The sequence below is a fragment of the Polypterus senegalus genome, chromosome 1 (genome assembly GCF_016835505.1).
Source record: "Polypterus senegalus isolate Bchr_013 chromosome 1, ASM1683550v1, whole genome shotgun sequence".
Lineage (NCBI taxonomy): Eukaryota > Metazoa > Chordata > Cladistia > Polypteriformes > Polypteridae > Polypterus > Polypterus senegalus.
The window spans coordinates 123392267-123412596 of record NC_053154.1 but is presented as its reverse complement, the minus strand read 5'-3'; the positions used below and the strand labels follow the sequence as shown (position 1 = coordinate 123412596).

At 40.1% G+C, this 20330-nt stretch overlaps 1 protein-coding gene across 6 annotated transcripts in view; it reads right to left on the bottom strand.

Annotated features, from left to right (window-relative positions):
* Nucleotides 1–1640: 1640 nt before the first annotated feature.
* The window catches only part of plch1 (phospholipase C, eta 1), a 362819-nt gene continuing 344129 nt past the window's right edge, over nucleotides 1641–20330 (bottom strand). For 4 of the 6 annotated variants that reach the window (XM_039757329.1, XM_039757356.1, XM_039757337.1 and 1 more), the window contains one exon: nucleotides 1641–4632. In XM_039757329.1, coding sequence (XP_039613263.1) covers nucleotides 2255–4632 — 2378 coding nt within the window. In that variant the 3' untranslated portion in view covers nucleotides 1641–2254. Of the gene's footprint in view, nucleotides 4633–4951; nucleotides 4980–20330 lie in introns of all 6 variants that reach the window. The other 2 variants (XM_039757367.1, XM_039757373.1) reach the window with 2 other exon arrangements.

Below are 20330 nucleotides of genomic sequence, written 5' to 3'. Positions count from 1 at the left end.
AGGAAGGCCTAAGCAAAGGTTTATAGATGTGGTGAGAAAGGACATGCAGGTGATGGGTGTAACAGAACAAGATACAAAGGACAGAAAGATATGGAAGAAGATGATCTGCTGTGGCAACTCCTAATGGGAGCAGCTGAAAGAAAAAGAAAAAGAAGAAGTATATGATATGCTACGGTGGCTGTTAGTTTTTCTCTCCAGGATTTTAAATCACCTGTAGCTCGCAAACAGTTTGACCTGAAATTTGGTACACATATAGTATGTGACATCTACTATCTGCTTTCTGGGTGATGATTGACCTCCAAGGTTATTCCTCTACTTATTTTATTTTATTTTAGTGTAGAATCAACCTGTGATGGGCTGGCACCCTGCCCGGGGTTTGTTTCCTGCCTTGCGCCCTGTGTTGGCTGGGATTGTATCCGGCAGACCTTTGTGACCCTGTAGTTAGGATATAGAGGGTTGGATAATGGATGGATGGATGTAGAATCAACTCTCAGTAGTGGCCAGCAGGGTGGCCGTGCAGCGCATGCGTACTGGCTCCGTTCTCATTTCCTACCACCTTTGCGGTCAATTCCCCTACCTCTTTATATGTCAAATCATTCTTGAGGCAGATTGAAGACTTAAGTGTCAGCTTAAGTGAAAGATTAAATAAAAATGTACAAAGGAATTACAACACAAACACTGACTTAATCAGTTTTAACACGAAAAGATGCTGATGAAAGAGAGAAAAGAAGAGCTGCTCAGAAAGCAGCAAGCACATCAACCTCTGAGCAAACGAATGCTAAATGTACAGAGAAAAAGTATGAAAACTATGAATGCTCAAGTCAAGTGTATTCACTGCACGTTATTGTGCAGTGCGCCATTACTGATGTAATATAAATAAGCATGCTGCTATGGTGTTTCACTTTACTGTGCTGCAATTGGGTGCCTAATTCAAGTGTTGAATAAGATTCTACCTGAAATGACGCATGCTCGTCTTGTACTCTGGTGAGATTTTTCAATTTACTGCCATAGATTAGTGAAGTTGCCTCTGTCATCCATTTTACATATAATTTCACAATCGTGACACTCAAAACTCACGTGGGGTCTAAAGTTTTTTGGGACAACAAGTAAGGAATATTGCTCCCTAAGGATTATTTTGTAGTTGAAACACTTGTCTTAGGCCTCCCTCCAATACTGCTGGTACCTCCCTGATCTTTCACAGCTCCTTCTATGTGGCTCCATGTGCTTTCACCTGCTTTGCACACTGCCAGCCAGCACATTCACGCTACTGGTTCCTTCTCACACAGCTCATTTGGGGATCAGAGATAACAACAGTGACACTCATGTTCTCCAACTCCATAAACTGATCCTTTTGAAGACTCGTCAGTAGCCATGCACCCAGGCCAATGGATTTTAGCAGCAGACAAGCATCTCCAAAATGCTTTCAAGTAAATGCTCTCTACCTGGGCATAAAACCCCAAAGTTCTGCTCCATGAGATACAGAATAAAAATGTTCTTCTGTTTGCACCTAAAGAAAGAGGTTGCAGGTGAGATATGCTAATAGCACAAATTTTACTGGTCAAGAAATACAATTTGTTTGCAAAACTCTACTCAGTTTTGCAGGACTTGTTTTACTCATCACATATTCTGGTGTTTGCGGTTACAGTATGTTAGATGTATTCTCACTGCAGGGTTAAAAACAATGGACTGAAATGGACAGAAAGATGGCCCAAAATTCTAGATTTCAAAACACACTGAATCAAAATCAATTTCAAATTCAAGGTTTGTCTTGCCCCAGTTGTTACTGTTTCACAGAATACCTTGCAAGTAGTGAAAAAAGAATAAAGCCACAGTTTAAAATCATAATACTTAAGGACTGACTTAGTCAAGAGTTGTTTTTTAGAAACTGAGAGCAAACCTTTATTGCATCCAATGCAATACTGCAGTGACTCTTTTGTACAGAACGAAATGTTTTAAAAAGGTGCATAGTCATGCATTACATGTACAGGTATTGTCATAATTGAACGCTACATGCATTATTCCCCTAGCTAAGTTGTCACATATCTTTGTATAAATTAGAATCTTAAAGCAAGCCAGCTATTTACAGTACAATATCACTAAACACCATAATTATAAGGAAGACTAAGATTTCTATGAAAATCAACATCTTGAAAAGAATCTGTGTACTGTAAGTAGTAAACTGTTGATAAAAGAAAAATGTAAAATATATCTATGTGAATGTCCTGTAATTTTGTATGTACAATATATACTTCATTTACAGTCTGAGCAGAAAGTAAATTTCAGGCTCAGATGGGGGTTCACAATTCTTTTGCAACACTGAGACATCAGTATAAAATGAATCCCTACAGCCATTGTTCAATGATGTGCAAGCTCCTTCAGGCAGGCCTCGATCCTCTAGTTCTGTCCCATTAATGTGATTAAGGTATCCAGCAATGTAAGAGCCAGTGGAATGCCTGTTCACTGCAAGATGCTGAGACAGGGGTTTATTCCGCAAAACTACTCCACTATTGTCATAGTTGCACAGAAGTTTTTGCTTATTGGCTTCTTGTTTTTCTCTTGATCGGCTGGCAATGTGGCGCACTCTACTTTGGCTTCTGGAAGACAGTTTTCGAGACAGGATGCTAGGCAAGTCTTCTTCATCCTTGCTCCAGTTATTTGTTGGAGCCAAACAGGAATCTTCATGTTCAAAGGAAACAAGTTTACGTAGCTGCTCTGTGAAAGGATCAACCGATGGTGTCTTGTCAGAGAGAGTGTTAATTTTCCTTCTGTCACCCATAGAAGGAGTGACAAAACTCTTACTGATATACTTGTATTTGCTCTCAAAGTTACATGATATGTCCTCTGATGTTAGATCTCCAAGGCTCTTGGATTTGCATGGACTTGAACGCCTAAAACTGTTAGAAGGTGAACCCAATGGATCAAGCTGGGCATGCAAAAGATCAGTCTTGGTCTTTGAAAAGTCAAGCCCTTTATGGCGTGTATTTGGAGCAGTACATTTAAGAAACTGAGGACTGCTCAAGGTCTCACTATTTTGATTGCATGCATTATAACCTTGGCAATGAGATAAGTTTGAAATATTTGATGGTTTGATAACTGTGGACTCCTGGTGACCACTGTTAAAGACGGGACTGTTTCTGAAGTCATCTTTGTTTGCAGCCTTGTGGTAGTCATAATATAAGCCACTGTTGCAATTTGTCTTATTTGTAGATGACTGGTACCTGCAATGACTTAAAACATTCTTTTGAGATATGATGTTTTCAGGGGAGGGACAGCTACTATACCTACACTGAGATGCATTCAGAGTTCCAGAAATGGCAGATTTCTCATAGCTGTCTCCATGTGAGTTGCTTGGCTGTGCTCTGTTATCCACATGGGACTGATATTCCTTATAACAACTGTTAGAATTCCAAGTCCTGGCATTTTTTAGTGACTGCTGTCTAAGATTATATGTGGCATTTCTTTCAGGCTGAGGCTGAAGACAATTGTGCTTTATGGTATTACTTTGCATCTCTTTGGGGAAAAATGTAAGGTCCTCCAATAATTTTGAGGATAGGCTGCTAAGATGATCACCACTGTCATCATCAACATTAACCTCAATCTCCATTAAACTGCTATCAAAAGAGTCAGGAGACATAAGGAAATTGGACAAAGTAATATTACTATCTGAGCTGTATATTTCTTGTGGACCCATAATTTTATCACACATTTTATATGATTCTGAACTTAATAACTTTACTGGGGAAGCATAAGAGCTTCCCACAGGAGTGTTATCCTCAGAATTCTTTTCCATACATCTTCTCACAATGTCTCGGCGGTTGTAAACAGGTGAAATAACCTCTTCATTGAGAATTGTGTAAAGAGACAGCTCAGATGTTTCTGGTGTTGAAAACAATTCAGTGTTAGCTAGGTGGCTTGTGAAAGAGTTTGCTGTTTGTCTTTTAGCTGAAGAATGTTTTTGGAGTGAGTTCATCTTCAGGTTGGAAGTATCTGAAGAAAATCTCCTGCCATATTTATTCATTTCATGTGTAACAGACGCAGCAGTAAAGACTGTCTTGTCATCTGTGGTGTCAAGCTGATCAATTAGTGCAGAGATAGAATTTCCTACATCAGTTTCATTGTCTGAAGAAACGGCATCTATAAGTCGGGATATCACACTGTCATGAATTGTGCTTGAGGATGTAAGATATTCTGATTCTTCCTGGTATATAGTTGGGGGCACATCAGATTCAGAAATGGAAGACAGTGGCTTACCAATAAACGTAGATGGACAAAGGAAGGGTGTGCTTTTTTCAGTTACATATTCTAAGCATTTGGTGGTCTGATGTTCATTGACAGAATAAACACTGGCAACCACATGTTCTGAAGGAAAACCATCGATTCCCTGTGTTTTGTTTTGCTGTGAGGTTATAGCATGTTGCTTCTCGGCAACTCTTTCCATTTCAAGGTATGAAGGTTGGTCATTTTCAAAGACTGGGTGTGTTGGTGACTTTTGAGCTACATCTCCATAGCATTTATTCAAGTCTTGCTCTTCTTTAAAGTGTTTTGAGGAAGTTTCAATTAAGAGATCAACAGAAGCAGACCTCATCCGTTCTCCTTGGCATATATTACTTGAAATGGCAGCCGACTGACTTCCTATTAAAAAGAACAAAATCCAGTCAGATTCAGATGTACTTTAATGCTACTATATGTTAGTTATGAAAAGAAGGATCAACCCAGCACAAAGACAAATGGAATGCAACCACCCATTACAACTGTGAAGGGAGTCAACCATGGAGGTAGTGCAGGTAAACAAGAATTTTAGAACAGCAGGTCTGTGGGATATGACTTAATGTGACAATATTGCGGAGCATTTCTCAGGGGAAGGGGGAATTTGTTTTATTACATCAGAGATATGATGCAATATTGGCTGGAGATGTTCAGAATGAGGCGACCTTAGTGAGCTTTAGTTTACCTGACGGAGTTTCCTAGTCAGTTTTCTACTATAATGAAGCACAGTAACAAAGACAAAACGAAAAGGCTGTGTTAAAAAAGTATAAATATAACATCAATAGAATGCTGCTTTTTAAACTTGCTCTTTTTCTTAATGACATATGCAGGGTGAGTCAAAATTATGTTAATACTAATGGTACTGCCATGTATATACTTATATACATTTTTTGTGGACAGTTTATGTGCCACATATGGTAAATGTGTTGAACATTCCTGTAAATCATCCTGCACATATGAAGTATGTTTTGTGAATAAATTGTTTCCGCTATTCAAATGTTAACATCATTTTGACTCGCACTGCATATTTCAGTTAATGAAACACATACAGAGTATATGTAATATCAGACACATCATTTATACTGTACTTAATTTTGATATCTATCTATCTATCTATATATATATATTTCACTGTATACAGGGGGTCTCAAAAATGTGTGCACAATGAAAAATATTTAAAAACCAAAACATTTGTTAAGAGCATTTGTAACAACTGAAATTTGCATAGATTAATAACAAATAAAAATAAAGGACATGGCCTTACTAAAGTAAAAGAAGCACTTAGAGCAATGGTCATAATTAAACATGGTGCCTCCATCTTTTAAATCACATTCTTAATTTTAGAACAGTACCTTCACTGACACGTGAAACTTGTGTGAATCATAAATTGTTTTCAGTAATATTCACATGAAGATTACATCTGTGCTATTGGGTGTCATACCTCAAAAGCCCATTTGCACAGAGATTAGTGAAGCTTTCACACAATTCAAATAAGGCTGCAATCGATCGATTAAAAGAGTGACCTTGTGAAATGGCCCAATACATTAAATGTCAGGAGGTTTATAGCAAGATGTGCTACAATTGTTGTAACCTTGCATTCCAACATAAATGTGACAAAATGTTTTTTTTTTTAATTAACTCAGATTTCAATGATACAGTAGTAATATGCAGTAGGGGGTTTCATTGGCATCAGTGCTCAACACATTATAGTGACTTGGGCATGACACATTTAATAAAAAGTTATATATGCTAATCACGGCATATAGGAAGGTACAGTATATCAGTGTGTGGGCATACTGTAGTACAATTACGCACCGTATTAACAGTATGAGCGGCATATGCTAATCTATTAGGAAGCAACATAAATTTCATTCATCTATAAATATGTGAACAGAAAGCATCAGCTGCTTAGTCAGTATTTTCAGTGATCACTATCACCAGGTATTTTTTCCACACACTTTTGGGATACCCTGTATATATATTTTTCAGTAATTTGCAGGTTAAATTATGCTGATTAATTATCTAAAAACATATCAGAATAATATTAAGAACAAACAAATGATACTGAACACAAGCAGCATACATTAATACAATTTTGTCAAAATTAAGACTTGTGCATTTTTGGTAAAAGAAATGCCTTGGTTAACAAGTGACAGTAACTGATAAAAATTGGAACATACTGCTGTTAATTTACCTTAAAATTGCTTAACTATGCAAATTAAGAAAATGTGTAAAGCACATCTGTGTTAGAATGCACATTGGGAATTACTGTGACAGTACTGTTTAGCAAACTTTGCATCAACATAATGTATAACATTGGATAATGAACCGAGCAAGTAGATTGTGAAATACTTGCTATTCAGATTTTGAATGTTTGACTTATGTGCAGCACATAAACCTGCACATAAGTCAAGCATTTTATTCTTGCATTGCTGGGGAACGTGTATGCGATCAGTAATTTAATAGCCAGAGGTGGTACACATATACACACAGTAAAGCACTTTCACTTACAGTTTAAGGCATATAAATCATTTAAGTCATTAAGACACATAAGTCAGAATTTTGAACTCTTGCAAAATGTGACTAAAGGGAGTGCATTTCTAATCTACATTAAAGTAGTCCCAACAACATCTGAACCCAATCATTGTCATTATTAACTGTGCTGATGTCTTTATAAGGTGACATGCCACATTTGAGATACATTTGGTCGCACTTTTTGTGTTTTTCCAATTGGAGCACTAGCAGGTGAAGTGACTTACTCATTGCCACACAGTGTCAGTTTTGTAAGATTTGAACCCCCAATCTCAGGGTTTGAAGTCCAAAGATTAACCACTGCACCACACTGCCTGAATTTGGACAGCTATCTAAAATAACCAAACAATCTAGGAACCAAAAATGCAGAGTCTTTCTTAACATAACAATACATTTTTTTGCAGAATGGTGAATAAAATTAAAACAAATTTATTTGGGATACACAATGATGTAAAAAAATCTTAAGAAAATAAAAACATAAATTCAATGAAAAGTCATGCAGTCCATTCCTGATAAATAGAAAAAAGCACAGTAGAACTGTGGAAACATAAGAGCAAGGAGTCGGCCATGTTCATCAGTAAATAATTGCTGTATTTGGGGAAAAAGACATTACAATATTTTGAGATTATAAACAAATGAAAGATAGACACAACAGTGACTACAACACAACATGCTATGCTTGGTTGTTGTCATTTACATTGACATACAGTATGAATTTAAGTAGTTCTGCTGTGTTTTATCGTAGCCATACATTTTCAAATGTGTTAATGTGAGTTTCAATCAGTCAATAAATAAATTTGTGTCTTAGTGCCTCCATTTACAAAATGATCATAGTTGTGGGTGTATTTAATTGCATGTTCAGTCATAGTACTAACCAATTTCTACTTTCTAAGGCAACATGCTCATGCAGAATTCAAATAAGCACATTTCCAAAAGGCAAGGGTAATCTTTCAAACAGTAGATTTTTCCCAAAACTACAGGAACAGTATATCTTAAGAAAGCATTTTTTTATTTACAAATTTAAAGCATTATTTTTATTAGAAACTAATAAGAAAAGGTATAAAATATATCACTGCCTACTGAGTTACAAAACATTTAAACGTAGATCTGTTGCCCACTAGCACATCAAAACAGTTGCACTGCTGCTCTGTAAAATTAATAATAATACATTTTATTTATACAAGGCGCCTTTCAGAGAACTCAAGGACACCAAACAAACAATAAATAAATAAATAAATAAATAACACAATTATAAACAACTTAAAACATCAGAAAATCTAAAAATTAGAACCAAACAAAACCACTATAATTAGGAGGAAGAAGAAAAAGCCATTTTAAACAAATGTGTTTTAAGTTAACATTTGAAAGATGAATATGATTTGATATTTCGGAGATCCGCAGGTAATGAGTTCCAGTGCTTGGGAGCAGAACGGCTGAAAGCTCTGCTCCCCATGATGGTTAGACGGGCGGGAGGAACGGTCAGATGGGTGGAGGAAGAGGATCTAAGGTTATGGGATGGAATGGCAACATGTAGAAGGTCAGACAGATATGGAGGTGCGAGGTTATGGATGGCCTTAAAAGTTAGTAGCAGAATCTTAAAATCAATACGAAACTTGATCGGGAGCCAATGAAGCTGCTGCAAGACCGGAGTAATATGGTGAAAAGATGGGATCCCAGTGCTACGTGCTGCAGAATTCTGGACTAACTGAAGCTTGTGAAGAGATTTATTAGGGAGACCAAAGAGGAGTGAATTGCAGTAGTCCAGCCGAGAAGTGACAAGACTATGAACAAGAATGGCAGTAGTATGAGGAGTGAGGGAGGGACGAATGTGATTAATATTACGTAAGTGGAAGTAAGCAGACCGGGGGCCTCATGTATAAACGGTGCGTACGCACAGAAATGTTGCGTAAGAACTTTTCCACGTTCAAATCGCGATGTATAAAACCTACACTTGGCGTAAAGCCACGCACTTTTCCACGGTACCTCATGCCTTGTCGACAAAGTTCTCCGCTCGGTTTTGCAAACTGGCGGCACCCAGCGTCAAAGCAATGGTACTGTTCTTGTGTGATTACTCATTATTTTCATGACGCAGCTTTATAAATACACAGAAACTAACCGCATATTGTTTATTAGTGTAATGCATCTGATTGTAATTAACTTGTAACAATATAATGGTTCAGGGAACAGCCATAGTATTCCAAATACCATAACTGCTTTAGTGTTGTTACTCTCACTGCACCTTCTTCTTCTTCTTCTTTCAGCTCCTCCCGTTAGGAGTTGCCACAGCTGATCATCTTTTTCCATATTACTCTCACTGCACGACTCGGAGTATTTATATCACTGTATCTGAGTGTGAATCACAGCAGCAGCTGATCGGAAGAGAATTATCGGTATACAGTATTAAGCACACGCTGTCTCAGCCACGGCAAAACGTTTCAAAGCCTTTCCTGTACGGACCTCGCGGTTCAGAAACAGTTTAATCCCAAGAACTTTAAATGCACTCAATCAATTGCTCCTTGTAGAACGGTTTGTACTTATAAGTACAATCACCCCACTGTAAACTTGCACTACAGTTATAATATCTCACAACCTGGGCCACTTTATAAAGCGCGTATTTACATATGATGACGATATCATTTTAAGGTGAAATGCAGCAAAATATGTTTGTTAAATTATACACATAAAACTTTAACTTCATTTAAATAATCTATATTCTTCACTGGGAGTGTCGTGAAGGATAGAATAATTAAACATGTACTACGAAGATATTTCAATGTTCTTTAAGCGTTTTGAAGAATCGGCTAAGCTTACAGATGGCTTAACGTCTATTACAGAGCTGATTGTATGGCGATCGGTTACTTGGGGAAAGAAAAGCACTGACTGCAGTGGCGGCTACGCCAATATATATTGAATATAAAACAGAAAGAGAAAATAACAACACAGCTAAAAGCAGCAACAAATTTGACAATAAATTATTTCATGAAGTGAAACCCATGTTTAATAACGTGCTTTAACTCCTATCATCATGAAAATGACATCACGTATACATCTCAGTATTTTAGTTATTCAGAGAGCTGTAATATCACAATGTAATGGACTCTGTGTCCAGTTGGAGGAAGAGAGCCAGTTTAAGAAGCAAGTAGTGATTCACACACATAGAGCACATACATTAGAAGATCAAATACAAAACAAAGCATTTAACGTGCTACTTTAATTACAATGTGATTTGAGAAACTGGTTAATTAAACGATTTTAAGATGAAGTTTATAATGTTCTACTAAATGACAAAATAAACTACGTGATTAAAGTGGAAATGTCGAGATTGAAGTTGACATTTCGTGCTTTTTCCCCACCGTGTGCCTTTTTCTCTGTACCCTAATAAACTTTCATATGACACTCAGACAGTGGGCTTACAACTCTTCTTTTCACGGCAACTTTGATATGTGACTTCTTTTTTTATTTCCGGCACTGTGCGATTTTGTGAATGTGAGCTTTCAAGTTTCTCCAACACGCTATGTCACTTGATCAACTTCATTTTGTTGATTATACCATGGTTTATTTGAACAAATAGTATGTTTTTCCTTTGCCTCCACTTGGTATTCGCTGAAATTCTTATATTTTCCCCGTGCTTTTCCCATTGTCTTTTCACAGAAGGCTGCGCTTAAGGGCGATTTATATTGATTTGCATATTCAAATAGGCGTAATTCTGGGAGGATTTGGGGCGTTACATAATCGCGTGCCGGCGTTAGTTTTCACGCTGATCGGGATTTATGTAGCGGAAGAGCGTGGAAGTTAGATGCGCACAGATTCCTGCATCTGGATTTTTCTGTGCGCAAGCACATTTCGGCTTTTGTGCTTACGCCATGTTATAGTGCGAGTTCTACGCACGGCGTTATACATGAGGCCCCGGGTGATGTTATTAATGTGACATTGGAAAGATAGAGTACTGTCAAGGATGACACTCAGACTCTTGACCTGAGATGATGGGGAAACAACAGAGTTATCAATAATAAAAGAAAGATTATTGGTTTTGGATAATGATGATTTTGAACCAATGAGGAGAACCTCAGTTTTATCACTGTTTAATTTAAGAAAATTTGAAGAGAACCAGGATTTAATTTCAGAAATGCAGTCAATAAGTGAGGGTGGTGGAAAAGAGGAGGTGGGTTTACCAGCAAGGTAGAGCTGGGTGTCATCAGCATAACAGTGAAAATTAATGTTATATTTGCGAAAAATATTGCCAAGGGGAAGAAGGTAAATAATAAAGAAGAGGCCCCAGGACAGAGCCTTGGGGCACACCAGAAGTAACAGCAGTGGGTTGGGATGTGAAAGTTTTAAGCTTTATGAACTGAGTGCGGCCTGAAAGGTAAGACCTAAACCAATCAAGTGGAGTGTGAGTAATGCCAATCAAAGATAATCTATTAAGGAGAGTGGTATGACAAATAGTATCAAAGGCCGCACTCAGATCAAGAAGGATGAGAATAGTGATTAGACCAGAATCAGCAGCCATAAGGAGGTCATTAGTAATTTTAACAAGTGCTGTTTCTGTACTATGAAGGGGGCGAAAACCAGACTGGAACTTCTCATATAGATTATTGTGAGACAAGTGGGTGTGAAGTTGGATAGCTACTATTTTTTCAAGAATTTTGGAGATAAAGGGCAAGTTAGAAATGGGGCGAAAATTATTGAAATTAGTAGGATCACAACCAGGTTTTTTTAATATTGGGGTTATAGCAGCAGTTTTGAAAGATGAGGGAATAATACCAGTAGTAAGAGAAGAGTGAATGATGGCAGAAATAAGAGGGACTAGAGAGGGAGGCAGGCTTTAACCAAAACTGTAGGCAGGGGGTCCAGCTGACAAGTAGATGACTTGGATTTGCAGATGAGATCTGAGATTTCAGAGGAAGTGGGAAGCTGGAAAGAAGAGAAAGAGTGAATAGGTGAGTGTAGTTCAGAAGAAATACAGAAAGGATCTGGACCAAGGTGCTGATGTATCTTTTGGATTTTCTCATTGAAAAAAGACATAAGAGAATTACAGAAGGCAGTTGAGTAAAGGTGAGATGGTAAAGAGTCTTGAGGTTGTGTAACATTATTAAGTAAAGAAAACAAAGACCTGGTGTTGCCTGTATTACTAGTAGTTAACTGAGTGTAATAATTACATTTGGTTTGAGCTATACAATCCTTGTAATAGAGTAGATGATTTTTATACATCTCTTTGTGGACAAAGAGTCTGTTTTTTTTAAACAACCTTTCAAGTTGCCTGCCTTTAGCTTTCAGAAGCCGAAGTTCAGGCATAAACCAGGGGGCAGAAAAGGAAAATGAAACAGATCTGGTTTTTAGCGGAGCCAGAGAATTAAGAATACCATTAAGACAAGTGTCATAATATGAGACCAGTTCTATGGGAGAGGACAAATTATAAAAGTCCATTTGCGAATCAATTCTAGAAGACAGCAAATTGAAGTTGATATTCTTAATGTTACGAAAGGCTATGAGACGTGGAAGCTTAGGAACAGAAAAGGTAAGTTTAGCGTTGAATGAGAGGAGAAAGTGGTCGGTTATAGTGAGTTCATCTGCTGTAAGATCAAAAGGAACAACACCAGAGCAGCAAATCAGGTCCAAGATATGTCCTTTACAATGAGTAGGAACATCAGTGTGCTGCTGGTATCCAAAACTCTCAATGCAAGATAAAAAGTTACTGATCAGGTTGCTGCTCTCAGTTGTTTTCAATGGTTAACCTTTTATCCCATTGTATAAAAAGTCTACAGCATAGAGTAAGGAAGCCTATTCATTTGAAGTTTAAAAGCAATTTAAGTTATTTTCTGTTTTAGAGAGGGGAATTTGCTATTGCAAGCCAAGTATCAGCAAATATGCCCATTTCTGGGTAAAAACAAATATGCACTGCATGATAGGTCAAGCACATCTCAAGAGAACATCCTGTTCATTTAATTTGAAGTTATTTTAAGATAATGTAAAGGTTATTCCTTCCTGAAATGTAAAAAGATAAGATTAGAGACACAGTATTTCAGCACTGTAGTCTTTATCATGTGACAAAGCATTTCTGGAAATATTTCAAAACTAGCTAACATAGCTGAAATACCCAGCGTTGCCTGGGAGGAAAATAAAGTGTTTTTTTTTTTTAATCTTTTGAGAAAAATATAATTAAAAAAACACAACTTTAAAAATAAAAATAAACAAACAATGAAGACTCACTAATGTGGTTGTCTTGCAGTCTTGTATGTATGTTATCATCCAGTTGACGCTCAGAACAGGCCAACTCTATTTAATTTCAAAAGTAACAGGGACGCGGTGGTGCTCAAACATAAAGAATGCTGGCAGTCACCTCCAGTTCGCCCTCTCGTGGTCAACTGGATAATAACATGCATACATGACTGTAAAATCTCCCCCACCCTCATCCTACCCAGAAAGGGGGTGGGTTAGGGTTTCATTTTCAGTCGACCAATGAGAAACATGTGTACCAAGTTTCATGAAAATCACTCCAGCTGTTCAGAAGTGATGCTGGAACATACATACATACACATACACATACATAGACTTTTTTTATATATAATCTACACTAATTAAAGGCAAAGCACGCACGCACGCACTCACTCACTCACTCACTCCAGGTTTTAATTTCACTAAGGCAGGTTGTGAGCTGAGAAAGCTCTGATGAAGTTCCACTTTTAACATTGCAGTAGAGTTGAGTATCGTCTGCAAAAAAATGATAGCCCAGTCTAAAGCTACGAATAATATGGCCAAGGGAAAGCATATAAATACAGAAGAGAAGAGGGCCAAGGACAGAGCCCTGAGGAACTCCTTGTGTGACTGGCGACAAGCTGGATCTGCTGTTGCCAAGACTAACAAACTCTTGCCTATCAGTCAGATAGGACTTGGACCAGTGGAGGGCAGTGCCAGAGATACCCAGCATGTTCTCCATTCTGGACAGTAGAATGTCATGTCTGACAGTGTCAAATGCTGCACTGAGGTCTAACAGAATTAATATGCTGGTTTGTCCGGAGTCTGCTGCCATAAGCAAATCATTGGTTACCCATAGCAGAGCAGTTTCACAGCTGTGCCGCGCCCTAAAACCAGACTGAAAGGGTTCCATCAAATTATTAGTGGTTAAGTAATTGGTGAGCTGGGAGGCTACAATATGCTCAAGAGCTTTTGACAGGAAAGGTAAGTGGGAAATAGGCTGGAAATTGTTAATATTGTCAGCATCAGACCAAGACTTTTTTAACATTGGGGTTACAGAAGCGATTTTAAAAGTGAGCGTCACACAGCCAGTGGCAAGAGATGAGTTTATTATTGTTGTAACAGTCGGGATTATGGCATGAAAACAGGATTTAAGTAGTGTGCTGGGGATTGGGTCCAGTACACAAGTAGTTGGTCTCATCTTACAAAGCAGGTCATTAACAAAAGCAGATGTGACTGGTGAGAACTTAGAGAAGGAGCTGGATGGAGTGGGAAACAGGGAGAGATATAAACAGATGATGTATTTATGTTAGTTGAATTATTTAGATCTTTAATTTTGTTATGGAAAAAGTGGAGGAAATCCTCACAGACTTCAGTAGAAGAGGTAGTTGGGCCAGATGCAGGTTCAAGTAGTTTATTAACTACAGAAAACAAAACCCTTGGGTTATCGTGGCCACTTTCTATTATTCTGCCATAGTGGGTGTTCTTAGCAGCAGTTAATGCTTCTCTGTAAGCTCTTTGGTGGTCAGAGAATGCCTGTATGAGCACGGTGAGGCCAGACTTACGTGACATTCTCGCAAGGCGTCAGCCAGCTGCTTTCATAGATCGCAATTCTGAGTTATACCAAGGAGCTGAACGTTTAAAGGAAACCTCCTTATGTTTTAAAGGAGCTGTTGTATCTAATGCTGAATGAAGTGCTGAGTTTTAGTGGTCAACAAGACTATCTAGTGTTGACGGAATGGGTGCAGTCAGTAAAAGATCAGAAATGGATCCAGAAAGGATAGAGGGACAGATATTTTTAAGGTTTCTGTAAGAAATTTGTTGTTTACAGGTAAGAGGAGCGAAAGGCAGAGAAACAGTGAAAAATACTGCTTTATGGTCAGAAAGTCCCAAATCAGTGCTGTAAATGTTGGCAACAGATAGTCCAGAAGTGCAGATCAGATCCAATATATGACCACCAGAGTGGGTAGGAAAATCAACATGTTGTGTCAAGTCAAAACAGTCCAGTAAGGATAGGAATTTATTTCTCAGTTTAGATGCCAGATATAGATAACTTGTTGTTCATCTCTGACATCAGAAATGGATTTTCTGAAATATTGTGAATGTACTTTTCATGACAGTTCCTGTATTGTTAATTTGACTTCATCTTGATTTCAAATATCATAAAAAACAGGAATTTCAGAATGTTTAATAATCTTACAAAATGAATTTTAGTTATCTCACAATTAACAGGCCATTATTACGAGAAATCTTGAATGTATATATGATATTTGGAAGGGAACAGGATATAAGTATTAAGTATGTAAACAATATACTGTATATCAGGGATATCTGGGAGAGGAAAGGTTGGTACATTAAGACTTCCAAATAAATCCTTGTTCATTTTCAAATATCTGAATTGAATTTCTAAATATCTTAAAAATACTTTGTATAAAAATTCTGGTCTTTTCAATCATTTCAATGGCACTTTATATTTTCTGTATCAAAATAAAAATAAAAGTTTTTTTTTTTTAAAGATATCTGAAAATAAAGAGGAAGTTATTCTGACACATTCTGAAGTATTTTTAAAATACCCACAAATGCTTTTTGCATTACATTTTACATGTATGCCCTGTGGGGGGCTGGCGCCCTGCCCGGGGATTGTTTCCTGCCTTGCACCCTGTGTTGGCTGGGATTGGCTCCAGCAGACCCCCGTGGCTTAGTTAGAATATAGCGGGTTGGATAATGGATAGATGGATTTTACATGTAAGAGGGCATATAGTTCCTTCTCATTTTAAGTGGATTTTATTTATGTGAAATAAAATTCTTATGTTATGAAGGTCTATTTGAGATATCAGAAATAAAAATCTGACAATTTTAAAACATGAAAATGATCATTCTGCGATTCTTGCAATTTGCTCAAGGAGTAGGATTTGGAAATAGAACAGGAAATTATTTTTAAATATCAACGAACAAATTTAAAAAATTTTTTAAGTGTAAAAATAGTTATTTAAAATGCAGAAAAGACATCCTGAAATTGACTCTTATATGGCATATCCAATATACATTTACATATTTAATTCTGAGATAATTCAGATGTGGTTTCTAGCTTCTAGACATATTTTGTATGTCTTTATTTGTATGCTAGACAAAGCAAATGTAATATTAGACAGTGTTTAAGGAAGCATTTATTTCTTTACTGATAAGGACAGCTGTGCTTTGATGTTTACCTAACCTAACCTAACCCCCCCCAGTCTTTAGGACTGACGTGGGATGTGAAACGTATGGCAGGGGGGATGAAGAATCAGACCAACTCAGCAAGGGTGACTGTGTGAGTCTAGACTTATGTATGTGAGCCTATAAGCCATCCACAGCAGGAAGGCCAAAAACTGAGTAAACAAAGCAGCTGATGGAACAGTTATACTTAGGCACTTTCATCGATAACTAGTCAGGAAGTGATAGGAGAAATAATTCTATTGGTCTGACATATAGCTATTTATAATTGGTTTTGAACGGGAGGCCATTCTGTACCAGGATGCCCATTGGTTTAAGTTTTGTGGTAAGAATAGCCCTTTCTTGGATCGAGGCCTTGCCATGGCAGAAGGGCTTGTGCAGTCTAGTGATCCTCAGAGTTATGTTGTTGGGAGCTACATGCTCCTGGTAGGGCTTCCCAAGGCAAACAGATCTGAGGTGAAGATCCAGACTAACTCGATCCTAAGACCCCACATGGATTTAAACCAAGGATCAGCATTTCCCTTGCCAGGGAAAGGATACCCGGGGCCCCACCCTGGAGCCAGGCCCAGGGGAGGGGCTCGCTGGCGCCTGGTGGCTGGACCTTTGACCACAGGGCCCAGCCAGGCTCAGCCCAAAGGAGCAACATTGTTCTGCTCTCTTGTGTGCCCACCACCTGCAAGAGAGGCCATAGGGGTTGGGTGCAATGTGATATGGGTGCTGGCCAAAGGCGAGAACTCTGGCGTTCTGACCCTCGGTTGCCAAAACTGGCTCTTGGGACATGGAATGTTACCTCTCTGGTGGGAAAGAAGCCTGAACTGGTATGAGAGGTTGAGGGGAACCAGCTAGATATAGTCGGGCTCACCTCTACGCACGGTCTGGGCTCTGGAACCATTCCTCTTGAGAGAGGCTGGACTTTGTTCCTCTCTGGAGTTGCTTTGGGTGAAAGGCGTCAGGCAGGGGTGGGCTTGCTTATGGCCCCCTGGCTCAAGGCCTGCACGTTGGAGTTCTCCCTGTTGGATAAGAGGGTTGTTTTCATGCGCCTTCAAGTTGGGGGAAGTTCTCTGACTGTTGTTTGCATTTATGCGCCGAACGGCAGTTCAGAGTACCCAGCCTTCTTGTAGTCCCTGGAAGAAACACTGTGAGGCACAACTCCTGGGGACTCTATTGTCCTGCTGGGAGACTTAAACGCTCACGTCGGCAATGACAGTGAAACCTGGAGAGGTGTGATTGGGAGGAACAGCCTCCCCGATCTAAACTTGAGTGGTGTTCAGTTGTTGGACTTCTGTGCTGGCCATGGATTGTCCATAATTGTCCATAATGAACACCATGTTCGAGCATAAGGGTGTCCATAAGTTCACTTGGCACCAGGATGCCCCAGGTCGCAGCTTGATGATCGACTTTGTAATCATGTCATCAGATCTGCGACCTTATGTCTTGGACACTTGGGTGAAGAGAGGGGCTGAGCTGTCAACTGATCACCACCTGGTGGTAAGTTGGATCAGATGTGGGGAGAGGCTGCCAAACAGACCAGGCAGACCCAAACGTATAATGAGTGTCTGCTGGGAACGTCTGGCAGAGGAACCAGTAATAAAGATCTTCAACTGCCATAACTGGCAGAACTTCAACCTCATTCTGAGGGAGGCGAAGGACATTGAGTCTGAATGGGCCATGTTCCGAACCTCCATTGTCGAAACAGCAGAACAGAGCTGTGGCAGCAATCCACAAACCCGGTGGTGGACACCTAAGGATCGAGAGGCCGTCAAGTTGAAGAAAGAGTCCTATCGAGTCTGGTTGACCAGTGGGACTCCAGAGGCAGCTGAGGGGTACCGGCAGGCCAAGCGTATGGCGGCATCGGGTGTTGCAGAGGCAAAAACTCAGGTATGGGGGAGTTTGGGGAAGCCATGGAAAACGACTTTTGATGGGCACCGAGAAGGTTCTGGCAAACCATCAAGTGCCTCAGGAGGGAAAAGCGGTGCTCCACCAAGTGGAGATGGGGCCCTGGTGACTTCAACTCCCACCAGCATGTCTTCCTTAGAGAAAGCAGAGCTGGAGGACTCTGGGGTCTGTCCATATCAGGGGCTGAGGTCACCGAGGTAGTTAGAAATCTCCGAGGTGGTGAGGCCCCTGGCACCCTGGGTTCCTCAAGGCTCTGGATGTTGTGGGGCTGTCCTGGTTGACACGTCTCTGCAACATTGCATGGACATCTGGGGCAGTGCCTCTGGATTGGCAAACCGGGGTGGTGGTCCCCCTTTTTAAGAAGGGTGACCAGAGGATGTGCTCCAACTATAGGGGGATCACACTCCTCAGCCTCCCTGGTAAGGTCTATTCAGGGGTGGTGGAGAAGAGAGTTTGGTCAAATCTCGGATTCAAGAGGAACAATGCCTATTCTGTCCTGGCTGTGGAACACTGGACCAGCTCTACACCCTGGCCAGGATCCTGGAGGAGGCATGGGAGATCGCCCAACCAGTCTACACGTGTTTTGTGGATTTGGAGAAGGCATTCGACCGTGTCCCTCGAAGTATCCTGTGGGGTGTGCTCCAAGAGTACAGGGTACAAGGCTCGCTGTTACGAGCTTGGTCCGCATTGCCGGTAATAAGTCTAACTCGTTTCCTGTTGAGGACTCCGCCAGGGCTGCCCTTTGTCACTGATTTTGTTCATAACGTTTATGGACAGATTTTCTAGACGCAGCCAAGGAGTGGAACGGGTCTGGTTCGGTGACCTCGGAATCTCATCTCTGCTATTTGTGAATGACATGGTTCTGTCGGCTTAATTGGACAGTGACCTCCAGCTCTCACTGCGGCGGTTCGCAGCCGAGTGTGAAGTGGCGGGGATGAGAGTCAGCACCTCTAAATCTGAGGCCATGGTTCTCTGCTGGAAAAAGGTGGAATGCTCTCTCCGGGTTGGGAACACATTACTGCCTCAAGTGGAGGAGTTCAAATATCTCAGGGTCATGTTCATGAATGAGGGAAAAATGAGCGGGAGGTTGACAGACGGGATCGGTGCGGCATCTACAGGTGGAGAGAGCTGAGCCAAAAGGTGAGGCTGTTGATTTACCAGTCGATCTACGTTCCTACCCTCACCTATGGCCACAAGCTTTGGGTAGTGACCAAAAGAGCAAGGTCGCGGATACAAGCGGCCAAAATGAGTTTTCTCCGCAGGGTGGCTGGATTTTCCCTAGAGATAGTGTGAGGAGTTCAGTTATCTGGGAGAGACTCGGAATAGAGTTGCTGCTCCTTCGCATTGAGAGGAGTCAGTTGAGGTGGTTCGGGCATCTGGTCAGGATGCCCCCTGGACGCCTCCCTGGGGGGGTGTTCCGGGCATGTCCCACTGGGAGAAGGCCACGGGGCAGGCCCAGGACATGCTGGAGGGATTATATTTCCCGGCTGGGCTTGGAACGCCTCGGAGGTCCCCCCAGAGGAGCTGGAGGAGGTGGTCGGGGAGAAGGAGGTCTAAGATTCCCTGTTTAGGCTGCTGCCCCGCAACCCAACCTTGGATAAGCGATGGACAATGGATGGATGGATGGATGGATGGATAGATGGTAAGAATAGCATAAAGTTAGTCATTTGCCTTTACCTCTGTCTCTCACTATCTGGCCACAATCAGAAGACCACGATGAAGACAATTCTTTCTTGGCACCCATACTGAGACAGGCATGTTGCCTGTTTCAAAACTCCATTAAATGGCCATGTGGTAGAAAAGCAAGTCAAACTGAAGATAAGCTGAGTGCTGTATATGGACGCAAGATGCACTGCTACTTAGGCTGTAAGGATATGGTTTGCCAATATTCACATTGTATTCTGTTTCCTTAATATTGTGGGGCATTTTTATCAAAAATACATAATTAAATGTGTAACTCCTGCCTGTTTCTTTACTCTGTCTATTTGACGGAGGTTACAGATGTACAGGATGGGGCATAAAGATCTCCAACATTTTAAATGGGTATAAAAAATTAACAAAGCTATCTAAAAAAATGTATATATTTCTGAAAAGTACATAAAAAAACATTTTTGTTTTAATGGGTTTTAAAAATCATATCAGACAAATGGCGACTGTCGTTGGCAATACATTGCTGAAGACATTCCCGGAAGTTCTCCATCACTCTCCAGGTCATCTCAGGTGGAATG